This window comes from Euleptes europaea, chromosome 8 (genome assembly GCF_029931775.1).
Source record: "Euleptes europaea isolate rEulEur1 chromosome 8, rEulEur1.hap1, whole genome shotgun sequence".
Taxonomy (NCBI): domain Eukaryota; kingdom Metazoa; phylum Chordata; class Lepidosauria; order Squamata; family Sphaerodactylidae; genus Euleptes; species Euleptes europaea.
Genome location: NC_079319.1, coordinates 36,998,051 through 37,015,555, shown reverse-complemented (window position 1 = coordinate 37,015,555; position 17,505 = coordinate 36,998,051). Strand labels below are relative to the sequence as shown.

The 17,505-nt window shown below is 39.7% G+C and overlaps 1 protein-coding gene across 1 annotated transcript in view; it reads right to left on the bottom strand.

The window, feature by feature from the left end:
• Positions 1-17,505, bottom strand: part of EYA1 (EYA transcriptional coactivator and phosphatase 1) — a 106,254-nt gene that overhangs the window by 13,583 nt on the left and 75,166 nt on the right. Inside the window, exons 13-14 of the mRNA XM_056854234.1 lie at positions 872-930; positions 123-283 (exon numbers count right to left, since the gene is read on the bottom strand). Coding sequence (XP_056710212.1) covers positions 123-283; positions 872-930 — 220 coding nt within the window. The remainder of the gene's footprint in view (positions 1-122; positions 284-871; positions 931-17,505) is intronic.

Sequence of the window (17,505 nt, the reverse complement as noted above, 5' to 3'; positions counted from 1 at the left end):
TTGATGGCGCTTTCCACCACCACAACATCCGATGACTCTGTAGAGCAGCTCTAAATAGCAGAGTAAACACAGTCATGGTGAAAAGGTTCAAAAAGCAATGACACAGTGTGATGGACACTTGCCTCCAACATTGTTTTTGTAGGTGTTGTAGATTTCTTTTACTCGTCGGTAACGGAAAGCCAGTTTTCTCATCCAGTCCACTCCTCCACGCACACCCGTTGCTAGGCATAAATTAGCACTGGTGGCTGCTGCAGGGAAGCCATCTGTTCCGAAGTTATAGGTGCTGATTTAGGTGTAAGAAATTAAGAAATATGTATATCAACAGAATGTACCAGACCAGGTTAACCAACAACCCAATCCTGAGGAGGGGGGAGCAAGCACTGTGGCCAGGGACGGTGCAGTAACAGTGCAGCCAAACCGCCTCCAGGGAGGGACATTTCCCCAACCCCCATAGACTAGGAATGCTGGCTTGCACCTATGTTATCACCAGCATAAGTTCACGCCAGCAAATGTGGGCATTCCCGTTCCCAAAGGGCTCAGGAAGCCTTCAGTGGCAGCATGGGCCCCTGTGCTGGAGGTGTGTTGGAATGCCTGGGCACTGCCACGCCGCTTAAGTGCCTCGGTGCTGCTGTTCGGACCCCTTACGCCAGCATAAGTGGCAGTTACACCACCGTTGGGGTCATGCTGTCTCCAGAGCCGTCCCCCCGCCACGCTTGTGGATTGTGTTCTTAGTGTTACTGAGGAAGTTTAGATGACTTGCAAGGACAGAAAAACAAGCCTGGCTTAGAATTTTTTTGTTAAAAAAAATAAGGCATCACCTTTCAAGATTCAGCTGGCAATAACACTGATATCTGAATCAGTTTAGGCTTACCTTAAATCTTGGCCATTGTCATCTGATGAAACGTCGTCAATGTGAACTTGGTCACATTCCTACAATGAATGAAAGTTGTCATTGTGTTTGCTTTCATCTGTCAACTCTAATTCACCAAACATTTATATCACTGGGAATTTATTTTTAAAATATACCAGTACGTATATTCTATCTTATATTGCTGTAACAGAAGAAACATGTTGTTAGATATTATTGTGGAAAAAACAGATTTTCATGTTTGCAGAGAAAGGCAGTTAAAAACAATTAGCTTGTGTGTTCCATGTATACTCCTGTCCCCTTTCCGATACCTTCAGATGTCAAGCTACTCAAAGCTGTTTCAGACAGTGCATGTGTATAACTAAAACCAGACATTTTGGTAAATGTAACATAATAGAAAAATTAAACCTGATGCTAACCACCAATGAAATTACGACCTCTGATTGCTGTTGAGCCACACACCAACACAGCCTGAGGCCAATCTTTCAGAGTTGTGCAGACAAAATCTGTTACTTTTTTCCATTCATTTGAGAACTGCAAGCTTCTCTCCTTCCCTTCCTATCCCCCCACATCCACCGTAATGCATGAAAAGAGCAAGCCCAGAGAGCAGAAGCACATTAAAAACCTAGAACATACTATTTTTTCGTCTCCGAGAAACCTCTCCACTTAACTTAAATTTCACATGTTTATTTAGGTTTATCTGTTTGAAATTTTTCTAGGGAATACACTGGGTGGTTCAATACTGAGCAACAGAGCATCGATTATTATTAGCATTTGATATTTGGTGAGCAGCCAGAACACCTCCAGAATGGCAGTTTAATTAGATCCCAAGGTCTAAAAGCACTACATATTTTATTTAAATAATCCTTTCCTAATGGGAAGACCAATATTAAAGACGATTCATTTTTTTTAAAGAGCTAAAACACTGGAGCCACATATTTTTGTGTTTCTGGTTACCTCTGAACAAATTTCTTTCTCTCCATAGACTTGTGGGGGGGGGGGGGAGAGACAGAAGTGGAAAGAAACTCAAAACAGCTGTTCCCTAACAGAATTAAAATTGTGACCCTTAACCCCTGTTCTAAAACATCTATTTTCCAGCCAACCTTCTCCCAGCAAGCAGCAAGCTCCAAGGAGGAAAAGACTTTGACCTCATAACCTTTTCCTGCTCTCCTGAGGTCAACAACCTTAGATAAGAAAAAAAAGGCAAAAAGTCTATGTGGCCTCACATGATGGCTGTGAGTGTAAGTCTTTTGAACACAGATTGCCTTGTGAGATCATACCACAGAATAGCTGAACGCAGCCTTGGCATGGAGGTACTGGATGGGGGTAGCAAAGGAAAATGAATTATTATTGTTCGGTGCAAATTTTTCTTGAAGGGTGCTGTCCAATGGCATAGAGTTAAATGAAAATAAAAATGCGAAAACGTTTTTTTTAATTACATGAGCAGAACTCCATTTTTTTGTTATGTAAACTATTCCGTGCATTCTTCCTTCTTAAACCTGAACCTGACTTTATATCCAGCTAAATCTGAAATAAAAAGTAAACAAAGGGGCAAAAATAAATAAATAATAGAAATTCATTTCCATGGCAAAATTTTGGGACTCAGGCTATTCAGTCTCTGCTGAACAAACTTATGTAAAAAAAAAAACCATTATAAAAGAACATGAATGTAAGCTTTCAAAAGGGAATACATTAATAGATGAAGCACTGTCTGCCTTAATCCACGTAGACACAACTTTAGTACATACTCTGTTACTCAACACTGAAAGTAAATTAATCTTCTCAAAGCAGAGAAACGTTGATGCTGGCAGTGATTAATTCAATATTATTAATTTTAACTTCTGAACAGTGAATGGGTTAGACCCATGAAGGGGATTCCACAGATGAAAGGGGGATTGATTTTTGCTGATTCTCCTTCCCCACTGTAGACTTGCAACTCCTCCCTTTTGTTGTTCTCCAAAATCTGCTTGCCTCCCAACAGAAACATTGGGGAATTTTGGGCTGTAATAGGAATGGGAGAAAAAAGTTGTTCTCTGTAGACAGAAATCTCTTCTGCTTGTATGATCCAAGACACTGAGAGGGGGGAATGGCAAGCATGAAATGTTCAAGAACAGAGCAAGTCCAATCCATTACAACCATCAGCTGCCCGATGAAGGAGAAAAATAGATAATGCTTCCCAATATATTTCTAAAAAGCTATTAAACAAGGAGGAAAAATACTTCTTTTCTGTGAACTCAAATGTAATAATTAGGATTGCCTTTTGAAAGTACTCAGTCACTACCTAAATTATTTCTTCAATTTATTAACTACTATTTCTAATAGTACTATTACTCCTCCTCCACATTTAGTTTTAAAATGCAGTTAGGTAAATAGCAATTATCCCCTTTTATACACTGTATTAATGACTTGTCTATGGCCACTCATGGATGTTGTAGCTGGGACTTGAACCCAGGTCTTCTTGTCTTTGTTCTAAAACTGAAACTGCATCGGCCTCATTAGAGATGAATGCATTCTCTGAAGTACAGCCAAGAACACCATCTTGATAGGCAATAAAACTTATCTGAATGTTTTCCACCTTTTGAGTGAAAACGTTTTATGTTCTTTGATGCCACTTCAAGTGTTGAGTGAGAAAAAGACAAGTGAGGTGGATTAGAAGAGCACTGTTTTGGGGATTGTGATGACTAGGAAAGGAAGATAGGAAAAACCTACAGGAAAAAATGCTACAGAGACAGACAGATAAATCAAGATGGGAACAAAAGAGAAAAAGAAAAAGCACCAAGACCAGCTCAGGAGATGAAGGAGGAGAAGGCATAATGAAAAAGTAAACAAGAAGGAAAGAGACTTCTAATTTAAAAGGCACTGAAAAAGACAGAAGGTTTAGAGGTAATTCCTGAATACTGGAGAAGAAAAACACTTCTTTAAAGCCTGGGAAAAGATAAATAATTTAACAGCAAATTCTGCTGACAGAATCCAATTATCCTCTAACTGTTAATGAATCTATTCTATCTATTCTTTAAACATCCTGTGTTTGTTTTTGGCTTTGGGGGATTTTTGTCACTAAGCAGAAGGAAGCATTTGAAGCACTGTTCGGTATCTTGGTTAGGTATAATTAAGTGTCAACAGGTTTACAAGACTTAAGTTTTGAAAATCTTAATTTGTTGAATGGCGACAACTGGGATTCGATTCAAATGAACTTTGGTGGAGTGACAGTCTGCCTACCTTACCTCTCCATCCGTATACTTTTGAAAACCTTTTATTTACTAACAATTTCAAATGCTCTCAGTCAATCTTACAGCGCTATTTTTTAAAGTTAATACCTGCAACTGTATATTGAGAACACCTTTTTAGACATACTATCCTGAGCGTTTTGGAGGAAGAGATAAAAATGTAATAACTATAAACAAATTCTGTGTTGTATTTATATAAACAAATACAATCTCACACAATTATGTGTGTGTGATTTACCTTATTTACAACAACTCACATTTTAATAAGATAAATCAAATATTTTTTTCTGCTTGTATCTCTATCAACGGAATGCACAGATTGCCTTGAAGAATCTGTGTATCTGAAGAGACACTGTTAATAATTTGCTCACATGGCTTAAAATTGCTTATCTGAGCAAAGCCTTCTGAAGGTGCCATCCTGCAACAGATCCCTATACCAGAGCATTATGTGGTGGAATGGTCTCCCAATGAGGTCAGGAAGGGATCCACACTTCTATCATTCCACATAATGAGTAAAACGGAATTGTTCAGTGGAAAACTTTTTAATAATGTAGTGTGATTGTGAAAAACTAATTCACCAATTTCATTTATACATGTTATTGCTTTTATTTTCATGTATGTTGCATTAAATTTCCTTTAGTTGGAACCATGACATAAGGTTTATAAATGGATCCCCCCAATGTTCTTTGCTTATCAGGATTCAGACAGGGAGAATTTTTTTTAAGTAACAACCACCACAACAACTCAGCATGTCCAGTTCTCTCTCCATACCTTTGATTACAGTCAAATCTCTACAGGACAAAGTAATCACTTTTTCACTCATTCAAGTAATTCACATAAGCAACTGAATAGTACTGTACTGATAGAACTAGAGAAAGTAAAGTTTTGAAAAAATAAATTAGGATTATAAATCAAACTTCCTTCCTTTACAGAGAATCTGCCATATATCATTGCTCCTTCAAATTAAACTACAGTACTCAGATTGAATTTGATTTTCAAATGGCTCAGGAAATTATTATGTAAAAGAGGCTTGATCTATCTGAAGAAGTGAGCTATGATTCATGAAAGCTCGTACTGAAATAAATGTTGTTAATCTTTAAACCACCATTAGACTTTTGTTTTACTTTGCTACGACAGACTATCATGGGTACCCATTTGCAATCATCATAGAACTATTATGCAAATAGAAAATAATGCAGTGGCCGTTTGAGCAGGTCTCTCATCTTGCTAGAGAACAGGGTAGACAGAACAAAGGACACCAGCCTCACACAAAGTGAAGCCAGTGGGCAGGCAAGAATCAGAGAGTTGATTCTGCCTGCAGCTTCTCCTAAAGGGATCAGAAGGAGGCACCAGTGGCAAGTTTCCCAATCAAAGTGGGTAGATGGATTGCAAACAGGTGCTGCCTCCCTTAAGTACTACAGCTAGGGTTGCCAGCTTCTGTCTTGGGAATTCCTGGAGATTTGGAAGTGGAGCCTGGGGGAGGGCAGGGTTTGGGGAGGGAAAGGACCATAATGCCATAGAGTCCACCTTCCAAACCAGCTACTTTCTCCAAGGAAACAGATCTTTGTTGTCTGGAGATCAATTGCAAATCTAGGAGATCTCCAGGCCTCACTTGGAGGTTGGCAACCCTAACTACAGTGGTGGCTGCTACTGATATGTGCCTGGCCATGCAGGTCTTTCTTGTCAATACTCTTCTACTCACATTTACACGCAGACAATATTTCTTTCACAACACTCCTTTCTTTTACAGCTTGATGTGAATAAGAGCCAGGTTGGGAAATGTTAATGAAAGAGTTGCACTGATAAGTAAATTAAAGTTTGCAGCTCCTGTTTTTTAACCAATTAAAATTAAAATACCCAAGTCTGTATTTATTGTTAGGCACAATATAAATTAGTAGCCATGTCAAAGTTCATACGTAAACATTAAAGCAAGGAAGATGTTTACTATCTACACTTCATTTTGTACTTTTCGTCACTTTTCAAGGTGCTCAAGCGCCATGAGAATAGAAAATACATTTCATTATTCAGGAAAGTTTAGGAAAATCAAAGGAATAAAGCTATATCAACAGTTCTTCTCAACTTTGCCAAAAGCACGTCAGCTGCAGTGATGTAATGGCCAAATTTGTATGCTTCAAAAATTCAAAAAAGTAAAACCAAGTCATTCTGTAGTCTGAATGAATGGTGTTTACAAATGCTTTGGACAAGGTTGCGCATAATGAAAAGGGACAATATGAATAACATTATAAATATATCCTCTGAGAATGCTAAAGTACTACAGGCCACTGCTCCAAATCTGCTCATTATAGTTAAAATGCACTTCCATGTTTGCTTAATCTTTCTAATTTACCGTGAGAAAACCAACACTATGCTGTCAACTAATTGTTTCAGTGATTTGCTTTACAAAGTAAAATGAGCTGAGGAAAAAAAAAACCCCTTCAGAACTAGCCCTTTTCCTTCAGCCTTTACATCAGGGTGTCCTTTGAGACTTGCTGGACGATGGCCAACTCACAGGAAATGATCAGTAGATTCTCTGTTCCTCTCATATCTGTCACTATGCAATTATCCTCACTGCTTCGTTTCCTCTTACTGAATGGACGGTAGAGAAATTTGGTCCAAGTACGTGTGAGAACAAGACGTTTAAGGTACAAGCCTCAATATATATACATACACACATATAGAGAGAAAAGATCCCCCAGTTACATAAATATTACCTTAGGTTTGTAATGTACATTTTATTTTGTTCCAGAAACAATAAAATATCCATACCGAACCATTTCATATATGGACATACCGGTAATCTGTTAGATGTGACCCAGTACAAATGTCAAGGAACTTGAACTGTACACCTAATCATCTCCAACTGAAACAAAGCTTAATTTATGTAACTTCTATTAGTTTACATTCTCTTTTCTGCCTTACAGCCTATTCCTGAGCCCTGCAGTGGCTGGGGATGGTGTGGCTGCGGCACTGCTGAGGTGCATCCAAGTAGGTTTTGTGACTACTGCAGGGGGAAAAAGGGGCATTTTTCAAGTAAAAAATTAAAAAGGGGGGAAAGCCCCATAGAGAACAGCGGGAACACCTTCTGGGATGTCGGCACAATGACTTGCGCCGACAGGATGCCAGTAGGAGGCCAAGCTGGCAATCCGAGGGCCGTGCTGCCATAGCAGTTCTGGGGGACCTGTGCAAGTGGCACAGATGCCGCGTCCATGACAGTTTGCACTGTGCAAGTGGCACAGATGCCGGCGTTGGGGTCTGGGTGCCTCCTAAGCCCATTCGGCCGCCAGGCTCAGGAATGCACTGTGAGTTATCTTTCCAATTGTCAAAATTAGACTGTAAACAACTTGAAGCAGGTAAGGCTTATGTCAGTCTGTGAAGTGCCATGAACAGTAACAGCAGTAACAGTAATAGTAGTAGTAGTAACAGTACTTGTACTACTGGCACACCAACAACAGAACAAGAAGAAGAGTTGGTTTTTATACCCTGCTTTTCTCTACCCTAAGGAGTCTCAAAGCGGCTTACAATCGCCTTCCCTTTCTCTCCCCACAACAGGCACCTTGTGAGGTAGGTGAGCTGAGAGAGTTCTGAGAAAACTAGCCTAAGGTCATCCAGCAGGCTTCATGCAGAGGAGTGGGGAATCAAATCTGGTTCTCCAGGTTAGAGTCCACTGCTCTTAACCACTACACCACACTGGCTCTCAGAATGGTTCAGTGTAATATAACTGCTTTAGTGTAAGATTTTTATTTAATGAAATACTTCCTTCCTTGCAGAAAACAACAACAACAAACCAAACACATATGTCAGAGCCCTTGTGTACATATCTGGGTCACTGGATTGTAGTTATCACAAAAATACTGGGGGTGGGTGGGCTCTCTAACATGCTCAGTTTTTAGTTAACAAATGTACACTTATTAGTAATGTGAGGTTCTTTCCTCAATGTTGTGTTTCTGTTGTGGGAATGTTATATTTTCTAGCATAGTATGCACAACTATTCAGAAAACCATGCTCTATTACACGCACAAGTACTATTAGTGAATGTATTGTGAGTAATAAAGTGTAATACATTGTTTTGATTATTATAGCAGTGTTACTTGTAATAGACCAACTTCTTACTTTGCTAATATTTTTGCATCCAAAATTTTGGATCCAAAATTGTATTCTCTGTGTTTTTGTAGTTATCCTATTAATGTCTATGTTTTCATTTACTTAAACAAATTAATGTCTATAGAGACATTGAAGAGCAACAATGCTAGGAACTCTCCACCCTTTCTCCTTGTTGGCTTACCATAAAAAATATAATATAAAAAGAAGGGTTTAGAAAACCTTTGCTTGTTTCATTTATCAGAAACAGCTTACTGTTGGGCTATAAATTCCCTGCTTTGAAAAGCCAGCACCAAAATAATCATCAAGATTTTTTAAAATTATGAATGATATCCTGGTTATCCTCATACAGCAAATCACTCCCAATCAGAACTCCATTACCATCCATTTTTTAATGTATGGGACATTTCACCCAGCTGGAATGGCTTGGGGGAATATCAAACTGCAGCTTTAGGGGAAAGCTTATTCTATGCTGCAGCAACTCCCAAATAAACAATTTGTAATGAGTTCACATGCTTATTTTGCATGCTGCCACCCAATCAATTTAGAGAAGATGGAAATGGCTCCAGGTCATACTTTTGAAAAAAAATTGGTTGACCACGTGGAAATTTTTACTAGACTTCATATTCCAACCCGAACCCCTGAAGTCCTAAACCAGCTACCAAACACAAAAAAGTGATGTCTGTTGGCTGTATGTATTCATATATCTATACAGTAATTTCCATGGCACTTCAGAGGCTAACTGGATTATTGTAACAGGAACATTCACAGGTGCAGGCCACTATTAAGAAGATTCTCTCCAAGGAGTTATAGTACATTTTGCCTCTTGCTTGCTGGCAGAATGTACTAAAGATAGCTAAGTACAAGGAAAAATGGGACAGAATAATTCCTTGGAGTGGATAAGTTCAGTGAGCATGGGGGGGCGCGGGGGAAGTCAGCATGAAGATCTCCTTGGGTACAGCGAGGGAACCACACACCCACTTCTGTTTACCAAAAAAAGTTTGGAAAAGACCTGTATTCCACTTTTAAAAGTTACAGAAACTTTTAATTGTTACTATGCTTTGTATCTAAATCTCCAGCTCTTATTAACTTTAATACAAAACCAATTTTCAGAAATTAACATTTTTATGTTTAAAAAGTCATTCCAGATTTTAAAAATTGTACTTCCTTTGTCTGTTTTACAAACCTGTAAGGGCTGCCTCTCAGCTAACGATAATAAAAAGCTTAAGTGCTTCTGTGAACAGTCTAACCCATCATCACAAAATTCCTGTTAACGTACAACAAATCCATGTGAAAAGGGAGAGACTATGGTTCGCAGGTTCTCAATACGGGCACATAATTGGCAGAACCTGTCATCCCTGTCTAGGCTGCACTTTGTGACCTGAACATTTCCTCCACTTTCCCACAATAATTATTCTGTGCAAAAGGTACAGAAAGGTGCATATTACCTGTGGGACAGGCACGAGATATAGAGAACAAAGAGAACTCTTGAAATCCATTTCATTCCATTTGACAATTTGTGGATTAACAGTCAAGGAATTAAAACTGACGTTGAAGAGTTTCAAAATACTTCCATTTAAAACTGATGGAATAGGCCTTCATAGATTGCATTCACACAAAAGAAATTACTACAGCAATACTTGTCAAATAAAGGTTAATGCAGATATCAGTGCTATATGGCAGAGCCCCGGAAATTAGATGAAAAAGCCCGCCTTTTTATTTATGAAAAATCAAGATTTTTCTCAGCAAACTGAACACAAAGACACATCTCCTACAGGCACATCGTTTGGTTTAGGGTCTTTTCTCAGATTAACACAATTCTGTACAAAAGTTTGTGAATACATACATACATAAATATTGACTATCCAGATCATTTTGTAAACGTATTGAGAATTTATTTTTGATACTATTCATTAAAACATGAAAACTATATGAATTAAATGCAATTTCACCATGTGAGTTATTTTACAGGCACAGCAGGATATCTTGACCTAGACGAGTTCAAGCTTAAAGCTTCTTCCTGAGATCAAACAGTGATGAATATACAATAAGGGAGACATCCCAAACAAGTCATGACACTTACTGAACAACTTTAGGTTAGTCACCTTCTCTCAGCCTAACCTCATCACAGGAGGGTTATAAAGATTAAAGGAGGAAGAATTATGGACACTACCAAAAGTTCCTTGGAAGAAGCACCAAAGGGAGGTATTTTTAGATATGGGTCTTGAACAATAAAACCATAAAACTTAAATAAGACCTTGGCCTAAGAACAGAGGGAATTAAAAAAAGGAAGGAAAGAAGGAAGAAGGATGGGCTAAAAATTGATAGATTCTAACTATTTAATTTCTTATAGATAATAAACATTAACTAGGGTTATTTTACCATTATAAGAATGAATGAATGAATTTATTTATGGCAAAAGCCAGAATAAAACGACCAGGTGCAACCTGTGAGAGATTAGGATCTCACTTGTCTAAAAACATCACAATTTAAAAACAGTTTAAACCAATAATTTACCGGATAAAAATTAGCCAGTCCCAGTGTTAACCTTTCAGATAAACTGGGCAAATTTTGGTCAGACTCTAAGCAAAAAGACTGTGGTGTGCTCTCACATCTCTGGAAAGATTCTGCCCCTCCCTAAGGAAGAGCTCATTTAGATACTGCATCACTTTTGCACTCCCTAATCTATCATACTTTAACACTTTTACACGTGCACACACAAACACACATACGCAACTCTTCTGGTTGTAAAGAAAGAGTGCAGTGTTGACAATGGGCGGAGGAGGGAACTGAGGAACATCCTGCCGGCTTGTTGCAGCAGGCTAGCAGCAGCTGCGATCCAACTAGGCTGACTTCCCCTTTCCCCTCAGTATTTAATCTGGAAGGGGACAGAATGCATTCCAGGCAGAGGAGGGAAGTGAGGGAGATCTTGCTAGGTTGCTGGAGCAGCAGCTGGAGGCCATCTAGGCTGATTTGTAGGGTTGCCAACCTCCAGGTACTAACTAGAGATCTCCTGCTATTACAACTGATCTCCAGCTGATAGAGATCAATTCAACTGGAGAAAATGGCCGCTTTGGCAGTTGGACTCTATGGCATTGAAGTCTTTCCCCTCCCCAAACCCCACCCTCTTCAGGCTCTGCCCGTAAAACCTCCCGCCAGTTGCCAAGAGGGACCTGACAACCCTACTGATTTGTCCCCCAAACTGTCTGCAGGTATTTAACTTAGGGTTGCCAACTCTGGAGATTTCCTGGAGATTCTGGTGGAGGAGCCTGAGGAGGGCAGGGTTTGGGGAGAAAAGGGACCTCAGCAGGATATAATCCAATCAAGCGCACCCTCCAGAGCAGCCATTTTCTCCAGGTGATCTGATCGCTGCCATCTGGAGATCAGTTGAAATTTGGGGAGATCTTCAGGCCTCACATGGAGGTTGACAACCCTACTCAGATGGGGCCAGAGGCATGAGCCCTTGAGCCAGAGCCAAAGGGCATGTGGCTCAAAGCCTGGAACAACGAAAACTGCTACACTTGGAACCCAATTTGTTTATTTTTGTCTTTTGTCTTTTTTGTAATTTGGAACCTTTCTATTCCTTTTTGTAAGCAGCTTTGGGTCACTCTGGGAGAAAGCGGGTCAAATAAACAAATAATTTCACCACCAGTCTTGTAAGCAATAGTAGCATCGACATTATAGTTTAGACATTATTACACAGTTTTTAAATTGTGTGATTTTCAAATATGCACTTCTCTGTCCAAAGAAATGGGGATACATGTAGTTTTAAAAATAATTTCAAAAACAGATTCCTGGTACCAAGTCTTTGTAAACTAACAAGCAACTCATTGGAAAGGAACAATTTAAAAATGATGTTAAAATCAACCACTGATGTGTCTTTGGTTCTTGCCATAGTACTCTTATAGGTTCTATTACCTTTCATTCATATCTGCTAGTCCTGTTGAGTCACTCTAGTACAAAAGAATTCTTCATACTGACATCAAGTGTAGTCTTGCTGTGAAGAACTACATTCCAATAAAATCAGTCTTTATTGCAAGACTGCTGGTAGACCCTAGGAAAAACAGTGAGCTCAGGAAATCTTTTATTCTTTCACTCTTTGTTTACATTAATTCTTCTGCTTTAAGAACCCAGGCATCAATTGCTTAAATTATTTCTTCTGCTTCAGGAATCAAGACTTGCTATTCATTCACAGCAGCAATAATACAAGCCTTAAAGTAAGCATGGTATTTTATTGGTTGTAAGCTGAAAATTACATGATTTACATTGTAATTATTTTGTAATGACATGCAAAACAATCTAAGTTTAAATCTTCAATAGCTCTCCATCAAAAGTCTTTTTCTAGAGGCTATTAATCTCAAATTTAATCAGATGTCTTTCATTCATTGCAGTTTAAAATTCAGACAATAAGCAAATCGTCATGTACGTTCACAGTTGAGGAAGGACTGGTATCCCAGTTGAGCAGCCTTTTCTAGGAGTACAACTTTAAAATTCACAGAAATTAATGGTATAGCTCTGTTCACCGTTGGGTACCATCAATCAAGAAACTTCCCATAAGTGGAAAGGGAGCTACAAAGGAATAAAAGGTCCCTCTGAAAAATTAGATATTTTTAGAATTTTAACATATCTAAAGGGGAAAGTTCAAATATTTTTTTTAAAAATCAGAAAGGATAGTTCACTGTTCAGTATTGACCAATTATAACATAAAATCTGTTCTGAGTTCTCTGGAGAAACAATGGAATACAAACAAAATAAATGTTTATCCTTTTGAAAGCTTCAAGAAAGTTCCAAAAATGAGTCGCCAGTAACTGCATTCTTGAAGTTTAACCCATTAATTTTATGCCATACATTTATTTCATGCATTTAGCTCCTGTTCTTTCTTCAGAGAGTTCAAAGTTGTGTTTTGCCTCACAAAAACCTTTTGAAGTAGGAAAGGGAGAAAGAAGGGAGTGCCGGTGAGCTTCCCAGATCTGCGAGTTTCCAGCCTGAATTTTCTGACACCTAAGCTTTAACAAGATGTTGAGTCTTCTTCTCCAGATAGGTTGAACTCAAAGAAAAGTGCCTGTTGGAGCTATGTCAAGCATGGGCATCTTGTTTTGCAGAAGAGATTGATGTGTTTAACATAACCACCTTAGACCAATATTTTCTAATAGAGCTGTCGATTCAGTTCAATCTGAACTGAAAAGCAGCTGAATTTGCCCCGATTCGGCAGTTTCTAGTTTGGATGGAGCCGAATTCAAAAAAGGCGGGAAAAAGACGAGCCAAACTCAGTGAATTTGGAGGGACGCCGAATAAATTCATGCAAATTCTGCATCCCCAATCTGCCTTTCCCCGCCTTTTGGAAAGAGCACCGAGAAGGCAGGTGGGTGGCTCTTTAAACAGATCCACGGCAGCGCGGATCAGTTTAAAGACCCACCCCCACCCCTTCTCGGGAACCCGGAGAAGGGGGGTGGGTGAGTCTTTAAACTAGGCTGGCAGCACGGATCAGTTTAAAGACCCACCCCCCTTCTCGGGAGCCCCGAGAAGGCGGGCGGGTGGGTGTTTAAACTGATTCGCACTGCCAGCTTTATTCGGCTGAATTTATTCGGGAACACCGAATTTCATGCCGAATTCCACAGATCCGAATAGGGGGAGTTCGGACTTTGGCATTTCCCAAATAAAAACGGGCCAAATTTTGCCAAATCCGAATTTCACCAATTTTTTTTTCAACAACCCTATTTTCTATCACAGCTTTTTGTGACTCCCCAAAGGCCTATGACAGAGATGGGGAGCCCTTTGTGGACAAAATGTCATGGCGCACAAGAAGCTGCAATTAGGAAGGGGAATTAGGCAGCCCCCATGCCTATGGGGGACCCCTCAATCCCTAGAGTGAGCTTTTGGAGAGGCTGCTGGGGAAGAGAAGCAGTGACGAGTTCATAAGATTGATAGAGGTTTATAAAATTATGCAAGGGATGGAGAAAATGAATAGAGAGAACTAGAATGAAGTTAATGGGCAATAGACAAACGGATATACCTCTTTACTCAACAAGTAATTAAAGTGTGGATTCACTGCCAGTGAATTCCAGAATCACGAGCCACAAGCATACCCCACAAGGGCATTAGATACATTCATGGAGGATAGGTCCAACAATAGTTAGTACCCATGGTAACTGAAAGGAATCTCCATATACAGAGGCAGCTAACTTCTGGATACCTAGGAAGCAGCCCTATTTGTTTCCCTTCCAGGCTAACTACTGGTCTGATCCAGCAGGGCTCTTTTTATGCTTCAACACAATAACAGCCCATTCCTGATGGCCAGGGATGGCATGGCTGTGGCGCTGCCATGGCGCTTCCAAAGCGGTTCCCTGGCTGCTGAAAGGCTTTAAAAAGCCTTTTGTTGGCTTTTTACTTTTTAAATGGTGCACTTTGCTCCATTGAGAACAGTGAGGCTGCAACAGCAATAAAGCTGGTGCAGCAACACTGTTCTCCCCGTTGGCATACCAGGCCAAAAGGAGACTGGAAGCTGCCTACTGGCAGCTCCATCACCCAGCATGCCCCTGGAAGGCCCCGGGGCGCCAGCGCAGGGCTTTGTGCTGGTGGGACACCATAGGAAGGCCTAGCTGGTGTCCCTGGGTGGCGCTGCTGTGGCAGTGCCGGGAGACCAGCATTTGGGTCACCACGCCGACATTCGTGCCAGCCTGGATGGCATAAGTGGCATGGCTGGTGGCGGCCGTGCAACTTACACTGGTGCAGCCCTTTCCTGGCCTTCAAAGGAATTTCATCATTTCAGGTCAGGAATGGGCAGTACTTCAGGTCAGTCCAGCAGTACTTCTAATTGCATATGAGTTCCCCTGTAGGAGGGGCCACAGCCTAGTGGTAGAGCATCTGCTTGGCATGCAGAAGGCCCTAGGTTCAACCCCCAACAACTCCAATTAAAAGGACCAGGCAGTAGGTAATGTGAAAGACCTCTGCCTGAGACCCTGGAGAGCCATTGCCAATCTGAGTGGACAGTACTTACCTTGATGGGCTAATGGTCTGATTCAGTACAAGACATCTCAAATGTATTTATTCATGCAGTGGATGTTATCGCTGGTAGGCAGATTAAGAATATACAACTGGTATGACACCAAATGAGACTTGAATGCATAACTTTTATAAACTTGTCTTAGTACTGATGTCTCATAAAAACCTCCTTTCTTCTTCTGTATTAAGCTGCTTGTCACTCAAGAATGACATCTGAAGCCTTGCTCTCTATGTAGCAATGTTCTAAAATAAGGACACAGATGAATGCCCTCTCTTCAGTAGTTTACTAAGTCTTTTGAATTTGTGACAAGTGAAGAACTTTTTATTTGCCCTGCCATTCTGCTGATTATGTTGTGTATTTTATTACTTTTTATATTTATTTATGCATTTATTTATTTATGTTATTTATAGTCTACTTTTCTCACTTGAATGTTATTTATGTTATTTATAGCCCACTTTTCTCAAGGCAGAATACACAGAGCAAGTCAATACAACTGACAGGATGGGTCATTCAATAAACAATACAGTAGGTTTAGGGTTGTAGAATCAATCAGAAATCTTGAAACAGACCTGAAACAAAGCATAAAGTTAACATGACACCATTAAATGATGCAAACATTACATAATAGGATCCTAGTGTCAGCAAGTGAAACACAATAGTATAGATCACGGCCCCTAATAATTTATCAAAGTAACTTTGTGAATCATTTAGTATATTGCAACTTGTTGCCATTGTAACTCTATTACTTGCTCTGTATTTTTGGTGAGAATTGGGCGAAAATGCATGGTCGCTTTAGCCTCCTTTATTCCCTGTTTCAGCCAGGATTCAGCCAGGATCTAATGCACATTTGGCGAAATGCTTGCGTTCAATCCTGGCTGAACCCTGGCTGACACAGGGAATAAAGGAGGCTAAAGCGACCATGCATTTTCGCCCAATGTGACTCTTACTGAACTGTGCTAAATGCTGTTTGATTGATGCTCCTAAATTGTTAGTGTTTTTAAATTAAATACTTGCTACACTGAATGTATTTCTTATTTATTGATTTCAATGTATTATTAAATTTTATATTTATTTCGTTGTACACCGAATGTGGGGATTTTCTCGAAGTGACGAACGTATCTCTCAAATAAATAAATAAGAAATCTGGAGAAAAACAGAGGCACAATCCACATTTATATAATTTCAAAGAATTATTTTCTGAAGTTGCTTTTAAAAATCAAAATTTATTTAACGTAAGTGCATTTGTATAACATTGTAAGCTAAATTGTATAAGCTTTGACATAGAATTCTAACATTACCTTTAAAAGACATGCAGAGCAATCCTAACAGGGGGGGGGTGCAGGGAGGGAGGAAGGGAATAGGAGCCAGCATTACCTCCTGGTGTTAGTGCCATTTGCACTGGCTACACTGGCACTAATGCCGGCTCTGGGGAGCAGTGATGCAGTGCAAGCCATGGGTGCCGGTGCAGCCTCACTGGCAGCGCTTTCCTGGCGCAAGGGCTCACGCCGGTGTCAAAGAAGGCGTGCCTAGAGTAGAGCTGACTTTAGTTGGCCCGGGAACACCTTTTTTTGCGGGAATTTAACCAAGTTAAATTTGCATAAAGGCAAGTGTTGCCCCGTGAAACTCAATGAAAGGTTTTAGAGGGTTTTCTTGAGAAGGGCATTTTTGGCTTGCTGTGCTTGTAAGCAAGCTGCTCAGGAGGCGGCACGGCTGTACTATCCTCGGGCACTTCTTAACCATCCCCCCACTTAGGATTGCGCAGATACTTTATATGCTACAGTAAGGATAGTAGCAAGATTATTTTTAATTTTAGTAGTGTGAGGCATATGAAAAAGAATAGATCTTGAAATCGTAACAAACATTTTTTTAAAAAAGCATGAAATTAAACTGAACAATTGTTAAATACATTATTGAGACAGATTTCTTCAAATACCAACATGATGATATTTTATTAAGAGAAACCATCAAAATGTAATTTTTGGTTATCTAATTAAACAAGTCTCCTTTAAAATGAAAAACAAGAAAATCGCTCCCCAACATAACTGCTGATTTTTCTCACTTCTCTAATTTGATGTGGGTTTAGATTCAGTTTTAAAGATAGTTTGTGGTTTAACTTGGAAGTAACACAGAGATAGTGACAAAGACACTCTCTTTCCTGTCATTCTCTTCCTGGTCTCATGAAATTTTGATCAACAGAAGTCTTGAACAGAAGTCTTATTGTAGCACCCCTGAAACAGAAGAAGCCTCTACAGACTCTGAATCTCAAATTCATTCTGAAAGTCTGAATTTTAGTAGCCCTTGGTTCTCGT